Source organism: Hemitrygon akajei, chromosome 11, assembly GCF_048418815.1.
Source record: "Hemitrygon akajei chromosome 11, sHemAka1.3, whole genome shotgun sequence".
Lineage (NCBI taxonomy): Eukaryota > Metazoa > Chordata > Chondrichthyes > Myliobatiformes > Dasyatidae > Hemitrygon > Hemitrygon akajei.
In genome coordinates, this window is record NC_133134.1 from 3,780,327 (window position 1) to 3,805,820 (window position 25,494).

The window sequence follows — 25,494 nt, forward strand, 5'->3', positions numbered from 1 at the left end:
GAGAGTGTGTGCAGTGGGCCAGCCCCAGTCTGTGTGACTCTTCCTCTGCAGAGCTTCTCTCTCTGATGACGGGAGGTGTGGACTGTCACCTGGACAGCAGTCTGGTGCGAGTGCGCCGGCTAGGGATGGTGGTCGCAGAGTGCATCAGCGCGAAGGTGGACACCAGAGAATACCGCCTGACCTTCCAGGTGAGTCGGTGGGGACAAGCTGGTGGATACCTGAGTGAAGGAGCGGGGCTGGAATGTGTAAGGGGGTAGGACTTGGATGTTTCAACTGACAGTAAATTTCCCACCAGAGTCACTGTCAACCTCTGCAGCACAGCTGGGCAGTGGGAACCCAGGGAGGGGAGTGATTCACGTGGACTGGGTCATAGTGAGACGAGGGACGGGGCATGGTGACGTTTTAGAACAGACAAGGTAAGAATGGGAAGTTTGGCAGGGCAGCTGCAGTGGGTCTCTCAGCACTAGAGTCAAACAGCAAGAAAACAGGCTCTTTGACCCTAGTCTATGCTGACTGTGTTGTCCAGTAAGCTAGTTTCATCTGCCCAGGTTTGGCCCATAGCCCTCTAAACCTCTTGCATCCATGTACTTACCTAGATGAATTTTAAACATTGCTAATATGCCTGCCTCAATCACTATTTCTGGCGGCTCATTCCAAATATGCAGCTCCATTTGTATGATGAAGCTGCCCCTGATATCCCTTTTAGAATCAGAATCAGGTTTATTATCACTGGCATGTGTTGTGAAATTTGTTAACTTGGTAGCAGCAGTATAGTGCAGTAGATGATTATATAGAAAGAAAATAAATACATCAATTACAGTAAGATGTATATGTATATTAAGTAGTTAGATTAAATATCCCACAAAACAGAAATAATGCAGAAAACAAGTTTGTGGGTTCAATGTCCATTTAGGAATCAGATGGCAGAGGGGAAGAAGCTGTTCCTGAATTGCTGTGTGCCTTTGGGCTTCTGTACCTCCTTCCTGACAGTAACAACGAGAAGAGGGCATGTCCTGGGTGATGGAGGTCCTTAGTAATGGATGCCACCTTTTTGAGGCACCACTCCTTAAAGGTGTCTTGGATACTACAAAGGCTAGTACCTAAGATGGAGCTGACTAAATTTATAATTTTTTGTAGCTTCTTTCAGTCTTGTGCAGTAGCACTCACCCCCCCCCCCCACCCCACACCCAATGCCAGACAGTGATGCAGCCTGTCAGAATGCTCTCAATGGTACATCTATAGAAGTTTTCGAGTGTTTTGGGTGACAAACCAAATCTCTTCAAACTCCTAATGAAACATAGCTGTTGTCTTGCCTTCTTTATAGCCGCATCAATATGTTGGGACCAGGTTAGGTCCTCAAAGATCTTGACACCCAGGAACTTGAAATTGCTCTGATCCCTCTGAGGATTCATTTTACTGAAGTTGAAAAGGTTGTTGCTGCGACACCACTCAACTAGCTCATATATCTCACTCCTATACTCACTCTCGTTTCCATCTGAAATTCTACCAAGAATGTTTGTATCATCAGCAAATTTATAGATAGCATTTGAGCTATACCTAGCCACACGGTCATGGGTGTAGAGGGAGTGGAGCAGTGGGCTAACCACACACCCCTGAGGTGCCCCAGTGTTGTCATCAGCAAGGAGGAGATATTAGAAACATAGAAAACCTACAGCACAATACAGGCCCTTCGGCCCACAAAGCTGTGTCAAACATGTCCTCACCTTAGAAATTACCTAGGGTTACCCATAACCCTCTACTTTTCTAAGTTCCATATACCTGTCCAGGAGTCTCTGAGGAGGAAGGTAAAGCTGCACAAGCGCAGGTGACATCAGCGGCGAGCGCGGGCTTTAAAAAGCAGCCTACTTTCAGGAGCGGGCAGCGTCGGTGCGGGCAGCGGAGTGCGCAGGAGCAGAGTGCTGGGCTTTGGCTGAGCGGGCTTCGATGCAAGAGGACTTCGGCAAGAAGCCTGCTTTTCATTTATTCTGACTAATCTAGGATCAGGTAATGGGGGAGACAGTTAGAGCAGTGGTGTGCTCCGTATGCAGTATGTGGGAGGTCAGGGTCAACACAGTTGTTCCTGATGACCACACCTGCAATAGGTGCATCCAGCTGCAGCTCCTATCAGACCGAGTTAGGGAATTGGAGCAGGAGCTGGATGAACTACGGATCATTCGGGAGGCAGAGGCAGAGATAGATAAGAGTTATCGGGAGGTAGTCACACCGAAAAGACAGGAGGTAGGCAAATGGGTGACAGTCAAGAGAGGCAGGGGGAGCAGACAGAGAGAGAAGAGCACCCCTGTGGCCGTTCCCATCAAAAATAAGTATACCGTTTTGGATACTGTTGGTGGGGATGACCTACCAGGAACAAGCTGCAGTGGTCCTGTCTCTGGCACTGAGGTTGGACCCTCGACTAGGAAGGGGAGGAGGGAAGAGAAGAGAGCGGTATTGATAGGGGATTCTATAGTCGGGGGGCGGATAGGAGATTTTGTGGGGAAGATCGGGAGTCTCGGATGGTATGTTGCTTCCCTGATGCTGGGGTCCGAGACATCTCAGATCGGGTGCAGGTTATTCTTGAGAGGGAGGGCAAGAATCCAGATGTTGTGGTCCATGTAGGGACCAATGACGTGGGTAGGATGAGTGAGGGGGTCCTGCGTAGGGAGTTCAGGGAGTTAGGTGCGAAGCTGAAGAGCAGGACCTCCAGGGTAACAATCTCAGGATTGCTAGCTGTGCCACATGCGAGTGAGGCAAGGAACAGAAAGATTATAAAGATTAATACGTGGCTGAGAGGATGGTGCAGGAGGGAGGGCTTCAGGTTTGTAGATAATTGGGCTTTGTTCCAGGGAAGGTGGGATCTGTTCCGAAGGGACGGTTTACACCTGAACTGGAGCGGTACTAACATTCTTGCAGGGAAGTTTGCTAGTGCTTCTTCGGGGGGGGTTTAAACTAAATTTGCAGGGGGCGGGGATCCAGAATGAGAGAGAGGATAGCGAGAGGAAGAATAAAGGACAGGTGGGGACTACATGATTCCAGAATATTACGTGTGTAGTAGAGAAAGGAGAGGCGGAACAAGTGATAAGGAGGACACATGTACAGAGGGATGGTCTGACGGAACATGGAGTTAAATGTGTTGAAAGAATAGGTAAATTTAGGAAGGACAACAAAATTCTAGGGGCGTATAGCCCGATGGGAGTTCGGGGAGCTGGGTTAAGCACAATAGGCAGCGATTCAAACAGAGAGAGGAGAAATGGGCTAAAAATTCTATATCTGAATGCACGAAGTGTCAGAAATAAGGCGGATGAGCTTGAAGCCCAGGTGCGAATGGGTAACTATGATGTTTTTGGGATAACAGAGACATGGCTGCAGGGAGATCAGACCTGGGAAATGAATGTACAAGGGTATACATGCTATCGTAGGGACAGAAATGTGGGCAGAGGGGGTGGGGTGGCCCTGTTGGTGAGGAATGAGATTCAGTCCTTTGCAAGGGGGGACATAGGATCAGGAGAAGTAGAGTCTGTGTGGATAGAACTGAGGAACAGTAAGGGCAAAAGGACCCTAATGGGTGTTGTCTATAGGCCACCAAACAGTAGCATGGATATTGGGTGCAAGTTGAATAGGGAGTTAACATTGGCATGTGGCAAAGGTAATGTCGCAGTAGTTATGGGGGATTTCAACATGCAGGTGAACTGGGAGAATCAGGTTGGTGCTGGACCACAGGATAGGGAGTTTGTAGAGTGCCTACGGAATGCATTCTTGGAACAGCTTGTACGAGAACCGACCAGGGACAAGACTATTCTGGATTGTGTTATGTAATGAACAGGATTTGATAAGCAGTCTTGCAGTAAAGGAGCCATTAGGAGGTAGTGATCATAATATGATAAGTTTTTATCTGCAATTTGAGAAGGATAAGGGCAGCTCGGAGGTGTCAGTGTTGCAGTTGAACAGGGGAAACTGTGGAGCCATGGGGGAGGAGCTGGCCAAAGTTGACTGGACGGATAGCCTAGCAGAAAAGACAGTGGAACAGCAATGGCAGGTATTCTTGGGAATAATGCACAAGGTGCAAAATCAGTTCATCCCCCAGAGAAGGAAGGATTCAAAGGGGGGAAAGGGGCCACAGTGGTTGACAAAGGAAGTCAGAGATTGCATAGCATTAAAAAAAAAGTATGACAGAGCTAAGGTGAGTGGGAAGACAGATGATTGGGAAATTTTTAAGGAACAACAGAACTTAACTAAAAAGACAATACGGGGAGAAAAAAATGAGGTACGAACGCAAACTAGCCAGGAATATAAAGGAAGATAGCAAAAGCTTTTTTAGGTATGTGAAGAGAAAGAAGATAGTTAAGAACAATGTTGGGCCCTTGAAGAATGAATTGGGTGAAATTGTTATGGGAAACAGAGAAATGGCAGAAGAATTTAATGAGTACTTTAGATCTGTTTTCACTAAGGAAGACACAAGCAATCTCCCAGATGTATGGATGGGCCAAGGACATAGGGTAACAGAGGAAATGAAACAGATTGACATTAGGAAGGAAACGGTGATGAGTAGACTGATGGAACTGAAGGCTGACAAATCCCCAGGTCCAGATGGTCTGATTATTAAAGGAGGTGGCCCTGGAAATTGCGGATGCATTGGTAATCATTTTCCAATGTTCCTTAGGTTCAGGATCAGTTCCTGAGGATTGGAGAATGGCTAATGTTATCCCACTTTTTAAGAAAGGAGGGAGGGAGAAAACAGAACTATCGACCTGTCAGCCTGACATCAGTGGTGGGGAAGATGCTAGAGTCCATTATTAAGGATGAAATGGTGGCATATCTAGATAGCAGTGATAGGATTGGGCCGAGCCAGCATGGATTTACCAAGGGTAAATCATGCTTGACTAATCTGTTGGAGTTTTTCGAGGATGTAACCAGGAAGTTAGATGGGGGAGATCCAGTGGATGTAGAGTACCTCGATTTTCAGAAGGCATTTGATAAGGTCCCACATAGGAGATTGGTGGGTAAAATCAAAGCTCAGGGCATCGGGGGGAAGACATTGACATGGATAGAAAACTGGTTGGCAGATAGAAAGCAAAGGGTAACGGTGAATGGGTGTTTCTCGGAATGGCAGGTGGTGACTAGTGGGGTGCCACAGGGCTCAGTATTGGGACCACAGCTGTTTACAATTTACGTCAATGATTTGGATGAAGGCATTGAAAATAACATCGGCAAATTTGCTGATGATACTAAGCTGGGTGGCAGTGTGACATGTGATGAGGATGTTAGGAGAATTCAGGGTGACTTGGATAGGCTGGGTGAGTGGGCAGATACTTGGCAGATGACGTTTAATGTGAATAAGTGTGAGGTTATCCACTTTGGGAGTAAGAACAGGAATGCAGATTATTATCTGAACGGTGTAGAGTTAGGTAAGGGAGAAATACAAAGAGATCTAGGAGTCCTTGTTCATCAGTCACTGAAGGTGAATGAGCAAGTGCAGCAGGCAGTGAAGAAGGCTAATGGAATGTTGGCCTTTATTACAAAGGGAATTGAGTACAAGAGCAAGGAAATCCTCTTGCATTTGTACAGAGCCCTGGTGAGACCACACCTGGAGTATTGTGTACAGTTTTGGTCTCCAGGGTTAAGGAAGGACATCCTGGCTGTAGAGGAAGTGCAGCGTAGATTCACGAGGTTAATTCCTGGTATGTCTGGACTGTCTTACGCAGAGAGGTTAGAGAGACTGGGCTTGTACACGCTGGAATTAAGGAGATTGAGAGGGGATCTGATTGAAACATATAAGATTATTAAGGGATTGGACAAGATAGAGGCAGGAAATATGTTCCAGGTGCTGGGAGAGTCCAGTACCAGAGGGCATGGTTTGAGAATAAGGGGTAGGTCATTTAGGACAGAGTTAAGGAAAAACTACTTCTCCCAGAGAGTTGTGGGGGTCTGGAATGCACTGCCTCGGAAGGTAGTGGAGGCCAATTCTCTGGATGCTTTCAAGAAGGAGCTAGATAGGTATCTTATGGATAGGGGAATCAAGGGATATGGGGACAAGGCAGGAACCGGGTATTGATAGTAGTTGATCAGCCATGATCTCAAAATGGTGGTGCAGGCTCGAAGGGCCGAATGGTCTACTTCTGCACCTATTGTCTATTGTCTAAAAGACCCTATCTTATCCATCTCCACCACTGTTGCCAGCAGCCCATTCCACGCACTCACCACTTCCTGCGTTAAAAAAAACTTAACACCTGACATCTCCTCTGTACCTACTTCCAAGCACCTTAAAACTGTGCCCTCTCATGTTAGCCATTTCAGCCCTGGGAAAAAGCTTTTGTCTATCCACACGATCAATGCCTTTCATATTATTTACAACCTGCACAGATTGTGGTCTTCTGGTTAGGAAGTCGTAGATCCCATTGCAGAGAGCCAGGTTCTGTAGCTTATCGATCAGGACTGTAGGAATGATGGTGTTAAACACTGAGCTATAGTCAACAAACGGCATTCAGACATCGGTGTTTGTAACGTCCAGGTAAATCTCTCACCTCTGATCGTAAACCTATGTTTGTAGCACACCTCCCTGGGAAAAAGGCTAGAATGGTGGGGGGAAGGGGGGTAATAATAAATAAAATAAACGGACCCTGAACACATACACATTTACAACTCAATCATACTTAATTTTACTCCTGTATAAGGAGAACAACATTCTGAATTAGAGGTGCAAGGGGATTTGGGAGTCCTTGTGCAGGATTCACTAAAGGTTAACTTGCAGGTTGAGTCAGGAAAGAAGGCAGATGCAACGTCAGCACTCATTTTGAGAGAACTAGAATGTAAGAGCAAGGATGTGACACTGAGGCTTTATAAGGTATTGGTCAGACCACACTTGGACTATTGTGAGCAGTTTTGGGCCCTTTACCTATGAAGAGATGTGCTGTCATTTGAAATGAGTCCAGAGGAGGACATGCATATAATCCCTGGGAATGAAAGGGTTAACGTATGAGAAGTGTTTGATGACTCTGGGCCTGTACCAACTGGAGTTTAGAAGGATGAGGGGAGATCTCATACAAACCAATGAAATATTGAAAGGCCCTAGACTGTGGATTTTGGGAAGATGTTTCCTGTAGCAGATGAATCTCAGACCAGAGAGCATAACCTCGGACAAGGAGACATCCACTTGGAACAAGGATGGGGAGAATTTCTTTAGTCAAGAGGGTGATGAATCTGTGGAATTCATTGCCAAGGGTGGCCGTAGAGGCTAAGTCATAGAGTTGGAGTATATTTAAAGCGGAGGTTGATTGGGTTTTGATTAGTCAGGGCGTCAGAGGTTGTGGAGAGAAGGCAGGAGAATCGGTTGGGATAATAAATTAGCAATGATGAAATGGCAGAGCAGACTTGATGAGCTGAGTGGCCCAATTCTACTCCTATGTCTTAATATTTTATGAATTCTGAACAGAGATTATGGATATTGACTATTTGGTAATCTATGTATGTTTTGATTCCTTTCTTGCAAGAACAATCACCATTCATAATACAGATGTTAAAATTTAATAGAATCTACAAGCTGACAACTGATGATGCTTTCAAATTAGTAAAGTTACTTCGTTAGATGATGTGTGCGCCTTGGGTCGCTGATCTTGTCCCCAGACTGCTACTGTGCAAAGAAAAGTTATCTTCAAAGACCTTTCTTGCCTTGGCTGTCTGCTCTCTATTTGCAGTCTGTCCTTACCTGGATATTATGTTAACCCTTCCACACTATCTACTGTATGAGAGAATGTACTTTCTAGTAGGAGAATCTAGACTGAGGACAGTGACTGCTTTAACTAGTCGGTTGCCCACTCAGGATGAAGATGAGGTGAATTCATTTCTCTCAGGGATGGTGTGTCTTTGTTTGTAATATTGGTAAGGCAAAGATGAACCAGTTCTTGACAAACCAGGGGTGGTAGGTGTTAGTTCTGGAGATGATGTCTAGAAGACGTTCAGGAAATTACGTTGCAGTTTTACAAAACTTTAGTTAGGCTGAAGCTGGAGTATTACATACAGTTCTGGTCACCCATTATAGGAAGGCTGTTGAGGTTTTGGAGAGGGGGCAGAAGACATTGACCAGGATATTGCCTGAATTAGAGGGCATGTGCTATAATGAGAGGTTCAACAACCTTGGGTTGTTTTCTCTGGAAGGGTGGAGGCTGGCGGGAGGTCTGATAGCAGTTTATAAAGTTATAAGAGGCATAGATAGAGTAGACAGTATCTGTTTCCCAGGGTTGAAATGTCTAATACCAGACGGCATGCATTTAAGCTGAGCAGGGTTAATTTGAAAGGAGATATGAGGAGCAAGTTTTTACACAGAGAGTGGTGGGTGCCTGGGTGGTGATAGAGGCGGATACACCAGGAACTCTTAAAAGATGTTTAGATAGGCACACGAATGTGAGGAAGATGGGAGGAAATGGACATTGTGTAAGCAGAAGAGATTAGTGAGCCAATTGATTATTAATTTAATTGGATTGGCATAACATTATGGGCTGAAGGGCCTGTCCTGTGCTTACTAGTCTTTGTTCTGTGTAAGTCAATTTGATACAGAAATCTCATGGTCACAGCTGTATTATTAGATGTTCAGAGTGCATGTCACAGGGTCAGTTTGTACCAGCAAGCAATGCAGAGAAGTAACTACAAATAAAGGAATGTGAACATGTACTTTCCTTTGATACTGTGAATCGTTTGGCCTAATTTTAGAGGGGAAAAAAACGTGAGCAGCTTTCAGAATCACTGAGATGGTTTGTGACAGCAATACAGTGCAATACGTAAAGTATACTGCAAATTAAAATAAGGTATGTAAAATAACTAAGTAGTGCAAAAACTGACCAAAAATATTGAGGTAGTGTTCATGGACCATTCGAAATCTGATGGTGGAGAGGAAGAAACAGCAACTACACTAGTATAGAACCAAATATATCGCAAGTTACTAGCAACAGGTGATTGTGTAACATCTAACCAAGTATAATGTACACTAATGCTGACACAGAACAACATATTAAAAGCTCAAAGTAAATTTTATTATCAAGGTACATATATGTCACCTTATACAACCCTGAGATTCATTTTATTTTGGGCATACTGAATAAATCTATAGAACCATGACCATAACAGAATCAATGAAAGATCGCCCAACTAGGCTGTTCAACCAGAGTCCAGAAGACAACAAACTGTGCAAATACAAAAGAGAGGAAATAATACATAAATAAATAATATTGAGAATGAAATGAAGAGGCCTTGAAAGTGAGTTCATTAGTTGTGGGAACATTTCAGTGATGGGGCAAGTGAATCTAAGTGAACTACAATTTGAAGCCTAACTGAACATAGGTGGTTAAAGTGGTTAGTGTGGAGATGAGGTGGGGCAGGCTGGATGGGCTGAGTGCCTCCTCCCACCCACTCCTGATCTGCAGTCACACTCAGGTGGACAGTTGGGACTGACCCCTTCACTGCATCAGTTGCAGTTTGTAACAAGCCCTGGTGTCCTTGCCTCATTGAATGTGGGTGGGGAGTGTGCACAGTTGTTCAGGTCATTACACACCCATGTAGTCACACACTTTGCTCTTGCACCATTAATTTAGTCACCCCTTTTTTCATGCCCATATTGTTCCTTGTCCTCCACAGCAACTGATGAGTTGTACTCTCTGATCTTTCAGTATGAGGACGATGATGAGGTGAGGGAGATTCGCTCACTCTGCACTCCGAGACCCCTGTCGAGCTGGGAGAGCCCCCCACAGCCACACAGGTACTCAGGATCAGAATCAGGTTTAATATCACTGAAATACATCATATTATGAAATTTGTTGTTTTGCGGCAGCAATACTTTGCAATATATAATAATAAAAAACTATAAATGACAATAAGTATATTTAAAAAATATATAAGTAGTGCAAAAAGGGAGCAAAATAAAGCAGTGAGGTGGTGTACACAGGTTCATTGTTCATTCAGAAATCTGACAGCAATGGGAAAGAAGCTGTTCCAGAAATGTTGAGTGTGTGTCTTAAGGCTCCAGTACATCCTCCTCAATAGTAGCAAAAAGAAGGCATTCGCTGGGTGATGGGGGTCCTTAATGGCAACATGCTACTTTTTAGAGATACTGCCTTTTGAAAATGTCCCCAACTGTGGGGAAGCTAATGCCCATGATGGAGCTGCCCGAGTTTACAACTTGCTGCAGCTTTTTCTGTAGATTTGCTGTGTTCCACCAGCATTTTGTGTGACTTTTTAGAGATACTGCCTTTTGAAAATGTCCTCAATTGTGGGGAAGCTAATGCCCATGATGGAGCTGCCTGAGTTTACAACTTTCTGCAGCTTTTTCTGTAGATTTCTTGCATATTGGATTTCCATTTGCTGTGACACGTTCATTGGCGTAGTTCCCTTGTGGAAGGATTAGGTTAACAGTGGTCTTCTGCAGGCAAAATCTGGCCGCCTATTTTCTTGAAAGTAATCCTGTAATTCATAGTTCCTCTAAGACAGATCTTTTGTTTCCAGATATGAAGGTAAAACATTCAATATATCTTAGCCTTTGCTTGTTTCCGGCAGCTCTTCGCAACAGAAAACGTTTTATTGAATTTCACTATCATTTACAAATCTTACAAATGCTACAACATGACATTTACTGGCGAAATCTGTTGACTCATCAACCTGCATAGTGAAGCTGTTCTTTTTCAGTTTATCACACAAGACTTCTTCAGCATCATGTGACATCATTAATATGTCAAGTTATTATACTGTTTGAGACTGAAGCCTTTTCAATTTCTCATACTGCATCTTGTCCTAACAGAGGGTTAATAAAATATAAAAAAGAATGGCATAATAAATAACTAAATGGGAAAAGAGTAAAAAAGTATGAAAACTTGACAAGACAGTTCACTTCTAACCTACACAATAGCAATTTTTACAACAGCAGCAAAGTAGCAGGCCAGCAGCTGAGTCGCGACATGTAAAAATTCCTTCTTTAGATTGAAAATTTCTCTCCAATTTTCTTCTACACCGGTAGAGCTTGCTCGCTCCCATAAGTCAGTCGGTGGTGGGTAAGTGAGAGGCTGACGCCACAGCCCAAGTTGGGCGAGTCTATTCAGTGCTCAGAAAATGCACTTCATGCTCCTCATCTGCCGACCGTCCTCCCCCTGTGCAATCCAGTTTCTCACCAATTATCAGCCAACTGTCCTTGCCTCCGTGCTCATCAATTATCAACTGACCGTCCACCCCTCTGTGCAATACAGCGCTCACCAATTATCAGCCTACTGTCCTCCCCTCAACGCAGTACAGCACTCACCAATTATCCAAGGCCTCCCCAAGCTTGCATCAAAAACAGAGAATTAACATGGTCCTACTGCATACTGCCATTCTGGGCTGAGAGACCTCTAATGAGATTGTTAACAGGGCTGCTTGGTCACTGTCCACCATTGCGAGCACTAGTTTCACATGTCATGCGGTTCAAAAAATTATGTTTAGTTTTTAAAATCATGATCTCTCGCGGAACCCTGGTTGAGAAATCCTGGTCTAGAAGTGTCCAGAGTCCAGAGAGACATGACACTTGCTTTCTGCTAGATACGTGTTTCTTTTGGCTCAGGATGCAATGAGAGGGAGTGTGGTCACTTGATCACACCACGGGGAGGTTCCACACTCTCTCATTAATTGGTCTTTAAACTCACTGTAGGGAAGAACTCTCCCAGAGATTGTTCAGCCCATCATGCTAGTGCTGGCCCTTTTGAAAAGAGTTCTCCATCGCCCTTTCTCTGCTGACTTAGAGTCATATTGCACAACACAAATAGGTGCTTTGGCCCATCTTGTTCATGCTTAAATGTTTTACTGCCTTGTACCATTGGCATGTGGCCAATAACACTTCATACCCCTCCCATCCATGTAGAAACTTCTCTTAATTTTAAATTGAACCCAAGTCCGGCACTTCCACTGGCAGCTCATTCACATTCTCACCGTCCCGAGTGAAGACGTTCCTCATCAGGTCCCCCTTAACTATTTCACCTTTCATGCTTAAACTCCACATTACTGGCGTACCAGCTAATCTCTCTGCCCGACATCCCTTACAAGGCACCAGGATCTGCGATGCTGCTGAAACCAGCCAGCACTGGCATCCTCTTAGGATTTCTGCCTGTTTCCCCTCCTCCAATATGAAGACTTCTCACCGAGGACATCTACTGCCCAGAGGTGAAAGCATTGATTGGCTCTGTTCCCTTCCTAGAAATGGTGAATCGCTGACAGACACCAGACAAGAAGCAACTGAAAGCAGAGGCAGCAACCAGACAGAGACCGAATCTGAGTTAGACAGGTTGGAATATGACTTTTATATCTGTCCTGCCTCACACCCGCTTCTCCCCTATCCTTCGGCCCTCCTCTCTCTTTTGCCCCCGACTCACTTTTCTCCACTATCCTGTCCCTATCTGTCCTGCCCCCACCTCTCTCCCCTCCTGCCCCCTCCTCTCTCCTGCCACTCCTACCCCGCCCATTCCTCTCCCCTCCCTGCCCCCTCTCTCTGCCACTCCTACCCCCGCCCATTCCTCTCCCCTCCCTGCCCCCTCTCTCTGCCACTCCTACCCCCGCCCATTCCTCTCCCCTTCCTGCCCCCTCCTTTCTCCCCAACTCCTACCCTGCACTCTTGCTTACTCTCCACTCATTCTCCATTTTCTCCCCTCTGCTGACAGTGATGATGAGCTGGTTCCCTACGACCTGTCTGCAGACTCTGAGTTGTGTCGCAGTCAAGCCCCTATGTATGTCGGTGACTGTCTGGAAGGTGAGCTTGCCCCACATGGGGTTGTGGGGTGGGGGGTGGTGTTGGTGTCTGTATGTCTGGGCCACGGGAGGGGGAGGGGCTGTGTGTGTGGAATGGAGGCGATAGGGGTCTGGGAGGAGATGGAGGGGAAGAATTTAACTGCCATCGCCTTCCTGGCACTGTGTGAGCTGTACCCTCCCTTCCTCCCTTGCAGTACTGCTGGCATCGGACAATCCCGAGAGGGTGGAAGGGAGCTTGAAGATCTTGGAGGACCTGATCAGAAAGAACCCGACAGCAGCCAGAGAGGTGAGGAGAAAGAGTGTTGTGACTGACTGAGACTGAGCCACGCAGTAACTGGGGAACGTATTCACGCAGTGAATCTGACTCTCCTGACACGGTCACCACAAAAATAACAGTGAACAATTTTGATTGCTATAATCACCTATAACATTTGGAATATAGTCAAAGCAACTGAACCATGAATATACATAAGAAATAGTCCATTCAGCCCATTGTGTCTGCTCCACCATTCCATCATGGTTAATTTATTATCCCTCTCAAACTCATTCTGCTTTCTGGCCATAGCCTTAATGCCCTGACTAATCAAGAACATATCTACCTCCAATGACTTGGCCCCCACAGCTTTCTGTGGCAATGAATTCCACAGATTCACTACCTCCTGGCTAAAGAAATTCCTCCTCTCCTCTGTTCTAAATGGGCGTCCTATTCTGAGGCTTTGACCTCTGGTCCTAGACTCTCCCACTATGGGTAACATTCTCTCCATATCCACTCCATCTAGGCCTTTCAATAGTTGATAAGTTTTAATGAGATTCCCCTTCATTCTTCTAAACTCTAGTGAGCACAGGCCCAGAGCCGTCAAACATTCCTCATATGTTAACCCTTTTATTCCCAGAATCATTCTCCTGAACCTTCTCTGGATCCTCTTCAATTCCAGCACATTCATTCTTAGATAAGGGCCCAAAACTGCTCACATTACCCCAGGACAGTCTGACCAATGCCTTATAAAACCACAGCTGCACAAACATACATTTATATTCTTGTCCTGTTGTTATAGTCCAGATATACAGAATTACATATTTACAATGGTAGCATGTACCAACTAGTGGAATCTCTTTGAATATTCAGTAGGGTGTCTGTTCCAAAAGCCTGGAGTACAAACTGCACACACCTTGTTACAGTGAGGGATGGTTCCATGAATATAAAACTAACCAGAAGGTTAAACAAGAAGAAAGATCTCTGTTCTGAGCTCTGTATTAAGTGCACAAACGTTTAAATATATCTCTTTTAATCACTGTCACTGCAATCTGCTGCATGTAATTTCTCTTTCAGCAATATACTTTTAAATCAATTTAATGAATGGCATATTTCACAATCTTTTGAAGGATTCAGCAGACTTAACTCTCAAACAAGCAGGTATGGCACCTTTAGGCAGATGAAGGTTCATCATTGTGGTCAGAAGTGAGGTAGGAGGGGAGGACTTCGAGCCAGGCTGAAACACAAAAGAATGAGACCTCCTCTACCAACCATCTTGTTAGCAAATGTGCAAGGATACAAGGACAAATTGCCCTTAGCATATAACCTGTAGTACCAGAGGTCCCAACACACTAGACCGCAGTTTTATTAAGATAAAAAATGCCTACCATTCCATGCCCAGACCACATTTCAGGAAATCTGATCACTTGACTGTCCCTCTCCTTCTGCATACAGGTGGAGCCTAAAGAGCAAGTCTCCAGCTATTAGCAGAACCAAGAGGTGGTCATAAGACATAGAAGCAGAATTAGGCCATTTGGCCCATCGAGCCTGCTCTGCCATTCAGTCATGGCTATCCTTTTCTCCCCTCCTCAGCCCCACTCCCCAGCCTTCTCCCAGTAACCTTTGACGCCATGTCCAATCAAGAAACTATCAAGACCTACCTTAAGTACACCCAATGACCTGCCCTCCACAGCTGCCCGTGGTAATAAATTCCACAAATTCACCACCCTCTGGCTAAAGAAATTACTCTGCATCTCTGTTTTAAATGGACTTTCCACTATCCTTAGGCTGTGCCCTCTTGTTCTAAACTCACCCACCATGGGAAACATCCTTCCACATCTACTCTGTCTAGGCCTTTCAACATTTGAAAGGTTTCAATAAGATGCCCCCCTATCCTAAATTCCAGTGAGTACAGACCTACAGCCATAAAACATTCCTCGTATGATAACCCTTTCATTCCTGGAATCATCCTTGTGAACCTCCCTGATCCCTCTCCAATGCGAACACATCTTTTCTTAAGTGAGGAGCCCAAAACTGTTCACAATACTCAAGATGAGGCCTCACCAGTGCCTTATAAAGCCTCAGCATCACATCCCTGCTCTTGTATTCTAGCCTTTTTGAAATGAATGCTAACATTACATTTGCCTTCCTCATCACTGACTCTACCTGCAAGTTAGCCTTTAGGGTGTTCTGTACAAGGACTCCCAAGTCCCTTTGCATCTCTGAATTTTGGATTTTCTCCCCATTTAGAAAATAGTCTGCACATTTATTTCTACTTCCAAAGTGCCTGACCATGCATTTTCCAACATTGTATTTCATTTGCCATTTTCTTGCCCATTCTCCTAATCTGTCTAAGTCCTTCTGCAGCCTACCTGTTTCCTCAACACTACCTGCCCCTCCACCAATCTTCGTATCATCTGCAAACTTGACAACAAAGCCATCTGTTCCATCATCTAAATCACTGATATACAACATAAAAAGAATCGTCCCAACACTGACCCCTGCAGAACACCACTACTCACTGGCAGCCAACCAGACAAGGGTCCTTTTATTCCCACCTTCTGCCTCCTACCAGTCAGCCAACGCTCTAACCATGCCAGTAACTTTCCTGTAATACCAGGGGAGACAGAGGAGTGGCTACAGGATTACTTCACGTCTGTGGACTGGACAGTGTTCAAGGACTAATCTGTGGATCTGAATAAATATACCATGATTGTCACAGACTGTATTAAAACAGTTGTAGACGAGTGTGTCGCCACAAAATCATTCAGTGTCTTCCCCAATCAGAAGCCATGGATGAGCCATGAGATCCACAATCTGCTGAGGGCCAGATCAGAAGCATTCAAGGCTGATAGCCAAGAATAGAACATAGAATAGTACAGCACAGTACATGCCCTTTGGCCCACAATGTTGTGCCGACCCTTAAACCCTGCCTCCCATATAAACCCCCACCTTAAATTCCTCCATATAACTGTCTAGTAGTCTCTTAAATTTCACTAGTGTATCTGCCTCCATCACTGACTCAGGCAGTGCATTCCACGCACCAACCACTCTGAGTAAAAAACCTTCCTCTAATATCCCTCTTGAACTTCCCACCCCTTACCTTAAAGCCATGTCCTCTTGTACTGAGCAGTGGTGCCCTGGGGAAGAGACGCTGGCTGTCCACTCTATCTATTCCTCTTGTATATCTCTATCATGTCTCCTCTCATCCTCCTTCTCTCCAAAGAGTAAAGCCCTAGCTCCCTTAATCTTTGATCATAATCCATACTCTCTAAACCAGGCAGTATCCTGGTAAATCTCCTCTGTACCCTTTCCAATGCTTCCACATCCTTCCTATAGTGAGGCAACCAGAACTGGACACAGTACTCTTCAAGTGTGGCCTAAGCAGAGTTTTATGGAGCTGCATCATAACCTCGTGACTCTTAAACTCTATCACTCGACTTATGAAAGCTAACACCCCATAAGCTTTCTTAACTACCCTATCTACCTGTGAGGCAACTTTCAGGGATCTGTGGACATGTACCCCAGATCCCTCTGCTCCTCCACACTCCCAAGTATCCTGCCATTTACTTTGTACTCTGTCTTGGAGTTTGTCCTTCCAAAGTGTACCACCTCACACTTCTCCGGGTTGAACTCCATCTGCCACTTCTGCATCCTATCAATGTCTCTCTGCAATCTTCAACAATCCTCTACACTATCCACAACACCACCAACCTTTGTGACGTCTGCAAACTTGCCAGCCCACCCTTCTACCCCCACATCCAGGTTGTACACTACTATTCATAACCCTCCAATCCGAATGTACTCCCTCCACCACGACCTTCTGCTTTCTGCAGGCAAGCCAATTCTGAATCCACCTGGCCAAACTTCCCTGGATTCCATGCCTTCTGACTTTCTGAATAAGCCTGTCATGTGAAATGTTACAAGAGGTTCAGATATGATCTCCAGGAAGTCATCTCACAGGCAAAGTGGCAATTCCAGGCTAAACTTGTATCAAATATAAGTGTTTGCACCTCTTATAAGTTTAAATCAAGTAACATTTGCAATAACAGAGCGTACTGACTGGGAATCCAATACTGTAAAAGAACTAGAAAGGATAGATTTTATCAAATGTGTTCAGGAAAGTTTCCTTCACCAGTACATAGAAGTCCCAAAGAGATACTTGATCTCCTATTAGGACACGTGACAGAAAATTGTGTAGGGGAACACTTTGCATCTAGGGATCACAAAGCCATTAGTTTCAAAGTAAATATGCAAAACGATAGTTCTGGTCTGCAATTTGAGATTCTGAGTTGGAGAATGGCAAATTTGATGGTATCAGAAAGGATCTGGCATGTTGGATTGGGACAGATGGTTCTCTGGCAAAGGTGTACTTGGTAAGTGGGAGGCCTTCAAAAGTGAAATTTTGAGAGTGCAAAGCTTGTATATGACTGCCAAATAAAAGGTAAAGGTAACAATTCTCTTGAGAGGCTTGGTTTTCAAGGTATATTGAGGCCCTGGTTAATTTTTTTTAAAGGGAGGTACATAGCAGGTATAGGCAGGTAGGAACAAATGAGGTGCTAATGGAGTATAAGAAATGCAAGAGAACACTGAAGAAATCAGGAATGTTAAAAGAAGGCATGAACTTGCCTTAAACAGACAAGGTAAAGGAAAATCCTAAGGGATTTTACAGAGATGTTAAGAGCAAAAGGATTGTAAGGTACAAAATTGATCCTCTGTAAAATCAGATTGGTAAACCATGCATGGAGCCAAAAAGAGATGGGGAAGATCTGTGTCTGTAACTACTCAAGACACAGAGTCTATAGAAGTAAGGCAAAGCGGCATCAACTTCATGGACTGTATACAGATTACAGAGGAGGAGGTGTTTGCTGTCTTGAGGCAAATTAGGGTGGATAAATCCCCAAGGCCTGACATGGTGTTCCCTTGGACACAGAGGCAAGTGCAGAAATTGTTAGGGCCCTAGCAGAGATATTTAAATCATCCTTAGTGACAGGTGAGGTACCAGAGGATTGCAGGATAGCCACTGTTGTTCCACTGTTTAAGAAAGGCTCTAAAAATTAATCAGGAGATCATAGGCTAGTGAGCCTGACATCAGTAGTGGGAAAGTTATTGGAAGGTATTCTAAGGGACTGGATATATAAGTGTTTGGATAGATGTGGACTGACTAAGGATAGTTAGCATTGCTTTGTGTGGGGTAGGTCATGCCTAACCAATCTTACAGAGTTTTTCGAGGAAGTTACAGAAAAGTTGATGAAGGCAAGACAGTGGATGTTGTCTACATGGACTTTAGCATGGCACTTGACATGGTCCTGCATGGAAGGTTGGTCAAGAAGATTCAGTCGCTCAGCATTCAAAGTGAGGAGTAAACTAGATTAGACATTGGCTTTGTGGGATAAGCCAGAGTGGTAGTACAGGGTTGCCTCTCTAACTGGAGGCCTGTGATTAGGGGAGTGCTGGGTCCATTTTTGTTTGTCATCTATATCCACAATCCTAATGATAATGTGGTGAACTAGATCGGCAATTGTGCAGGTGACACCAAGAATGAGGGTGTAGTGGACAGTGAGGAATACTATCATAGCTTGCAGTAGAACAGCTGGAAAATGGGGCTGAAAATGGCAGATGTAATTTAATGCAGACAAGCGCAAGGTGTTACACTTCGGTAGCACCAGCCATGGTAGGTTTTACACAGTGAATGGTAGGGCCTTGAGGTATGTGATAGGACAAAGGGATCTGGGAATACCGGTCCATAATTCATTGAAAGTGGCGTCACAGGTAGATAGGTTTTAAAGAAAGCTTTTGGCACATTGGCCTTCATAGATCAAAGTGCTGAGTACAGGACATGGGATGTTACATTGACGTTTAAGACATTGCTGAGGCCTAATTTGGAATATTGTGTGCAGTTTAGGTCACCTACCTATTGGAAAGGTGTAAATAAGGTTGAAAGAGTACAGAGGAAGTTTACGAGGATGATGCTAGGTTTGCAAGATCTAAATTATACAGAAAGATTGAATAGATTAGGATTTTATTTCTTGGAACGTAGAAAATTGAGCGATTTGATAGAGGTATACAAAATTATTAGGAGTATAGATGGGGCAAATGCAAGCAGACTTTTTCCACTGAGGTTGGGTGAGACTGGAACTAGAGGTCATGGGTTAAGAGTTGAAGGTGATGTTTAAGGGGAACATGAGGGAAAACTTCTTCACTCAGAAGGTGGTGAATGTGTGGAACAAGCTGCCAGCAGAAATGATGGATGCGAGCTTGATTTCAGCGTTCAAGACAATTTGATAGGAATATGGAGTGCTTTGGTCCCAGTGCAGATCAGTAGGAGTAGGCAGTTTAAATGGTTTGGCACAGACTAGATGGGCCAAAGGGCCTGTTTCTGTATTGTCCTTTTCTATGACTCAAAGGGTGGTGAATCTGGACTTTGTTGCTACAAGTGGCTGTCGAAGCCAGGTCACTGGGTGAATTTAAGGCAGATGTTAATAGGTTCTTGATTAGTCTGGGCATGAAAGGTTATGGGGAGGAGGCAGGAGAATGAGGTTGAGAGGGAAATAGATCAGCCATGATTAAATGGTGCGGGACAAAAGATTTTGTCCAAATCTTTGACAAACTTCTATAGATGTGTAGTGGAGAGTATATTGATTGGCTGTATCACAGCCTGGTATGGAAACAACAATGCCCTTGTATGGAAAATCCTACAAAATACAGATATGGTCCAGTCCATCACAGGTAAAGCATTGAGTACATCTACATGAATGCTGTCACAGGAAAGCAACATCCATCATCAGGAACCCCACCGCCCAGGCCATGCCCTGTTTTCACTGTTGCTACCAGGAAGGTGGCACAGGAGCCTCTGGACTCACCACCAGGTCCAGGAACAATAATCAGAATCGGGTTTAATATTACTGGCATGTGTCATGAAATTTGTTGTCTTTGCATCAGCAGTAGAATCCAATACATTGTAAAAGTGGGATTAAACTGAATTACAGTATATATATATAAATATAATAGTTAAATCATTAAATAGTGCAAAAATAGAAATAAAAAAGTAAAAATAAAAAATTTTGTTCATGGGTTAATGTCCATTCAGAAAGCGGATTTCTGAGGGGGAAAAGCTGTTCCTGAATCATTGGGTGTGTGCTTTCAGGCTTCCGTACCTCCTTCCTGATGGTAGCAGTGAGAACAAGTCATGACCTGAGTGATGGGGGGCAGGTCCTTAATGATGGATGTCACCTTTTTGAGGCATTGCTCCTTAAAGATGTACTGGATAGTACAGAGGCTAGTGCCTTTGATGGAGCTGACGAAGTTTACAACTTCAATCCTCTGTAGTAACCCCCTCCCCCGTATCAGACAGTGATGTAACCAGTTAGAATACTCTTCATGGTACATCTGTAGAAATTTCTGAGAGTCGCTGGTGATGTACCAAATCTCCTCAAACTCAACAATCAGGCTCTTGAACCAAAGGGGATAACTTCACTTGTCCCATTGCTGAAATGTTTCCACAACACATGGACTCACTTTCAAGAACTCTTCATCTCTTGTTCTCCACATTTGATTATTATTTCTTTTTGTATTTGCACAGTTTGTCATCTTTTGCACGCTGGTTATACACCCAGTTGGTGCTATTATGGTTATTGTATTTATTGAGTAGGCCTACAAGGAAATAAATCCCAGGGTTGTTCAGAAGCCCGTTTGTTGCAGGCCACAGTCTCATTTCAGTGCAGAGACAAGTAAACCTCATGGAGTAGTGATCTACACTGGCCCATCCTTTACCTCTGGCCCTGACATCCTGACCTTTTCAGTCTGGCCTGACACTTACATCATCCAAATTTCAGGTCATTCCTTACTCTGCGACCCCTGCCTCAATTCATCCTGAACCCAACCTTTCCAATTCTGTTCAGTGCTTAAATTGATCAAACCTCGGGTCTTTCCTCACTCTCGGGCCCATGCTCTGCCTCAACTCTCCTCAGTTCTGCTGCATCGAATTGCCTCCAGGTCCTCTCCAGCAATGGCCCTATATTTGCTCATTCTATGCTGTCCAGCCTGGACCCTGCCATGCCACAACCGTTCTGCACCTTCGAGACTTCGGTTCGTGCTGCAAGAACGTCAGGGCATATAGGTGATTCAAAAGCTCGACTCAGAAGTTACAAGCTTTTGTTTGTAGTGTACATTTACCAGAAAAAGTGTGATTAATAAAGAATGTAGCTGTTTTCTTTGTTTTATTTGCCACCAAATACAAGTAGTCGCTGACTTTCACGAGCTCCATCTGAAGCTGGTTGTATATGGTGACATATATATACACACATTTTTATCTTTATCTTTGTAAGTTTGATTTTGAAGTGGCAGAGACACATCTCTAACAATGCGGTAGCAGCAGGAACATTCATCTATAGTCTGTCCCTGTGGGACAGAATCCGAATGTCCCACACCCACTGATTGGTTTCACTAGCTACGAAGTTGGAAGTTAAATTGTGAACAGGTTTTATTTCCTAAAGACTGGTTCTCATTTTAGTTCATCCATAATTATGCTTTCCATGAACTTATAACTCAAGAGTGACCCCTAACACCAGGATGTCCAACTTGTATGAGTGTGTGTTTGACAGGCAGGAACCTGGGCTCTGGGGTTAACTCCTCGCTCAGAGTATCTCACACCCAGGAAGTGTCCCATGGAAAGGGGTTGTGTGGGTGAAAGGTGGGGCTTGACCCAATGAGAGGGATCTTTGCTGCTGGATTTTCGCTGTGCCTCCTGTGTCACTCTCCCAGCTTTGCTTTCTGCCCACAGGTCAGTGTGGAACTCACCAAGGTCCTGCTACACCTTGAAGACAAGTTCGGCATTGTGGGGTTCACTGGATTGCGGCAGCGGGCACTGGTGGCCCTGACTGTGACCAGCGTGGTTCCCGTGAGTATCGGGTGGGGTGTGGTCCATGGGCCTGAACCATAAACTGTCTGCCATTGAGCCTACTGCCCCGAGACCCAGCCCGCACTGTCCACTCCCTCTCACTCTTTACCCTTGAACCAGACTGGTGCTGTATGTCCAGTTTCCTCTCCTAGTTCTTCATCCACAGCCCAATGATCAGGATCATGTTTAATATCACTGGCATATGTCGTGAAATCTATTGTTTTGTGACAGCTGGTCTTTGTAATTCATAATTATAAAGTATAATAGGACATGTAAATTTGTGTGTATTTGTATGTGTTTTTTATATAGATATATATATATATATAAACTAATAACACAAATAATTATACTACTTCTCATCAATACTGAGTACACCATTTAAACAATCACAGCCTAGGTTCAAAAAAGTATGTGAACGTCTGGGGTAATGCCTTCTACAAAAGCTGTTTGGAGTCAGGTGTTCCAATCAAGAAGATGAGATTGGAGGTGTGCATTGTAAAAATGCCCTACCCTATAAAAACACAAAGTAAATGCTCTTCTGAAGAAGGATCTGTTTATGTGCACCATGCCTCAATCAAAACAACTTTTAGAAGAAGAATTGTAGAGATGCATGAAGCTGGAAAAGGCTACAAAAGACCACCTGGATATTCCACAACACTTCTGGAAGAATGTTCTGTGGACAGATGAGACAAAAGTTTTAACTTTCTGGCAGAAATGCACATTGCAATGTTTGGAGGAAAAGGGCAATGCACACCAACACCAAAATCTCATCTCAACTGTGAAGCATGGTGGAAGGAGCATCATGGTTTGACGCTGTTTTGCTGCCTCAGGATCTGAACAGCTTGCAATTGTTTGAAGGAACAGTGAATTCAAAATTCTGTCAAGACATTTTATAGGAGATTGTCAGGGTAGCGGAACATCACCTGAAGCTTAATAGAAGTTGGATGATGCAACAAGACAATGATCTGAAACACAGGAGTAAATCAATAATGAATGGTTTAAAAAGAAGAAAATTCAGGTTTTGGGATGACCAAGTTAGAGTCCAGATCTTAACCAAATTGAGATGCTGTGACATGACCTGAAGACAGTTGTTCATGCAAGGTATCCCAGAAATATTGATGAACTGAAACCGTTTTGTATGGAGGAATAGTCTAAGATTCCTTCTCATTGTGCAAGTCTGATCAGCAGCTACAGGAAACATTTGATGGAGATTCCTGCTGCTAAAGGAGGTTCAGGCAGTTATTATGTACAAGTGTTCACATACTTGTTCCAGCCTGGACTGTGAATAATTAAATGTGTTCAATAAAGACATGAAAAGTTCAATTGTTTGTGTGATATTAGTTTAGGCAGATTCTCTTTGTCTATTATTCTAACTTAGATGAAGATCAGACCACATTTTATGAGTAACTAATGAAGAAAACCAGGTATCTGCAAAGGATTCACAAACTTTTTTTTGCAACTGTGTGTGTGTGTCTGTACAGTTTTTCTCATTCATTCGTTCATTCCCCTGGTCTCAATCCTGCTGCCCTGACACTCCCCATGTCCCTGAACATCTCCAGTGCAACAACAACTGGGCAGTGTTTATCCAAGGAGAATGGGGGGAGGGAAAACATCTGTACAGAACTGCTGTTTCACCTTCTGTCCCTCAATCACAGGTCACTCAGTACCTGACCTCAGAGTTCTACGCTGTGAACTACAGCCTGTCCCAGCGCCTGGACATCCTGGATGTAAGTAATGGTTAGAATAATAGTTTACAGTGCCAGTGATGACCGATCGGGGTTCAATTCCCACCGTTGTCTGTATCTGTGCGTTCTCCCCGTTAACTGCATGGGTTTCCTCTGGGTGCTCTGGTTTCCTCCCACATTCCAGATGTATGAGGACGGATTAGGGCAAGTAAGTCTGTGGGTATGCTATGATAGCACAGGCAGCATGGTGACATTTGTGGGCTGCCCCTAGCATATCCTCATACTGTTGATTGTTGATGAAAATGACATGTCTTACTGGATTTTTCAATGTATGTGTGACAAATGAAACTAAACTTTAATCTTTAAAGTATTTGCGCACCTTCCCAGGCAGTCAAACTGAACCCCTGCACTAACTGTCACACTGACCGCTTGTGCTGAAACCCCTCTGATCACTGGCTATCTGTGTCTGTGTACAGGTGCTGGTGCTCTCTGCCCAGGAACTGGCCCAGCCTGGACCTGCAGCAGGCAGCCCGTCAGACGAGAGCGCAGACCCGTACCTTCAAGTCCAGCACAGCGTGGCATCCGACCCCAGCCAGCACTGGAAACAAATCATCGAGCAGAGGCTGCAGAACAAGACCCGTCGCTTCAGTAAAGTGGGTCGGGATGGGCAGTCAGTTGTAAGCTCGGGTGGGGGAGGGACAGTCAGCTGTAGGCACCGAGGGGAGGGAGAGGAGTGCTGGGGTAAAGTGTCCCCCACCTGCATCAGGTTCTGAGAGGGACAAACGCAATTCCAAGCTCCCCTAGTCTCTCTGCTCCTTCCCCCAGCAGAAGAGGAGAAGTGGTGTTGGGAGGGAGGAGGTGGAGCTGGGAATGGAACCTATGTCCATGAGTGGGGATGGGAGTTGAACACAGGCTTCCCTCCAGTCCTGGTCCTCCAGCTGATGTTACTGCTCTTTGTCAGGGTTGGTTGAGACCAAGACATCAGGCATCTCCCAACCGTCTGGGTCCAGTGGCCGGACATTTCTTCTTCCCCTTGATCAACAACTACGACAGGTAACAGCAACTGACCAATATCCACCCGTCTCCTCTGCCCTTGCCCAATGAAGTTACTTCGATCAACGCAGCTGCCTAGAAGGGGTCGAAATTAATGAAGAAGGGCGGGGGGGAGGTGGGGGTGGAGCATATTGATGTGGGGGAGGGAAGGGAAATTTAGTGAACACCAGGGGAGGGGCTGTGAGGCAGCAGTTGGTAAATAGAGTATGGGTCAGTATCAGGACTAACCTCTCACCATTTACCCCCCAACCCCACGACCCAGACCTCAGGCTGCCTACGACTTCCTGTCAGAGCCACTGATGCTGGGCCGTCTGACCCACAGCCTTGCCGTCTTGGTGTACCTGTCCGTCAATGTGCCGGTGAGAAGGTTGGGGAGGGAAGGGCAGCTTTGGGTCTGGGGCCAAGATTAAAATGACAGGGGTGGTGGGTGAAGCAGGTGTGACTGGAGAATGTGGGTGCTGTCCTCTGGTGGGGGTTGCTCTCTCTGTGGTTGGGGGAGTGGGGGAGGGAACTCGGGGGAGTGAAATTGCATTTCAGTGGGATGCCCCTATCCCAACGTCTCTCCTCCTGTGCTGACAGCCACCTTTGCCCTCCCATAGATTGTCATTTCCATGGGCATGGCTCTGCTCGGATTCACCTGGGCCCTCCGTTACCACCCAGACACGTAAGTAGCTGGTCATCCAGCCCTTCCCTGCCTCGCTGTAGTCTCTGCTCATCACCTTCTCTGGTCGTCTCCTCTCACAGCCACAGGACATTGATCCACAGGAGGCTTCACTGGTCAATGCTCTAGCTGAACCTCGGCATAGTGACAGGCAGACAGACCCATTCTGATCTCTATTTGCACAGAGCAAGGGTCA

At 45.0% G+C, this 25,494-nt stretch overlaps 1 protein-coding gene across 1 annotated transcript in view; it reads left to right on the forward strand.

The window, feature by feature from the left end:
• The window catches only part of telo2 (TEL2, telomere maintenance 2, homolog (S. cerevisiae)), a 45,159-nt gene that overhangs the window by 17,770 nt on the left and 1,895 nt on the right, over positions 1 to 25,494 (forward strand). Inside the window, exons 9-19 of the mRNA XM_073060064.1 lie at positions 52 to 188; positions 9,654 to 9,742; positions 12,200 to 12,286; positions 12,660 to 12,748; positions 12,942 to 13,033; positions 21,783 to 21,899; positions 23,555 to 23,626; positions 24,061 to 24,237; positions 24,546 to 24,637; positions 24,900 to 24,996; positions 25,237 to 25,301. Coding sequence (XP_072916165.1) covers positions 52 to 188; positions 9,654 to 9,742; positions 12,200 to 12,286; positions 12,660 to 12,748; positions 12,942 to 13,033; positions 21,783 to 21,899; positions 23,555 to 23,626; positions 24,061 to 24,237; positions 24,546 to 24,637; positions 24,900 to 24,996; positions 25,237 to 25,301 — 1,114 coding nt within the window. The remainder of the gene's footprint in view (positions 1 to 51; positions 189 to 9,653; positions 9,743 to 12,199; positions 12,287 to 12,659; positions 12,749 to 12,941; positions 13,034 to 21,782; positions 21,900 to 23,554; positions 23,627 to 24,060; positions 24,238 to 24,545; positions 24,638 to 24,899; positions 24,997 to 25,236; positions 25,302 to 25,494) is intronic.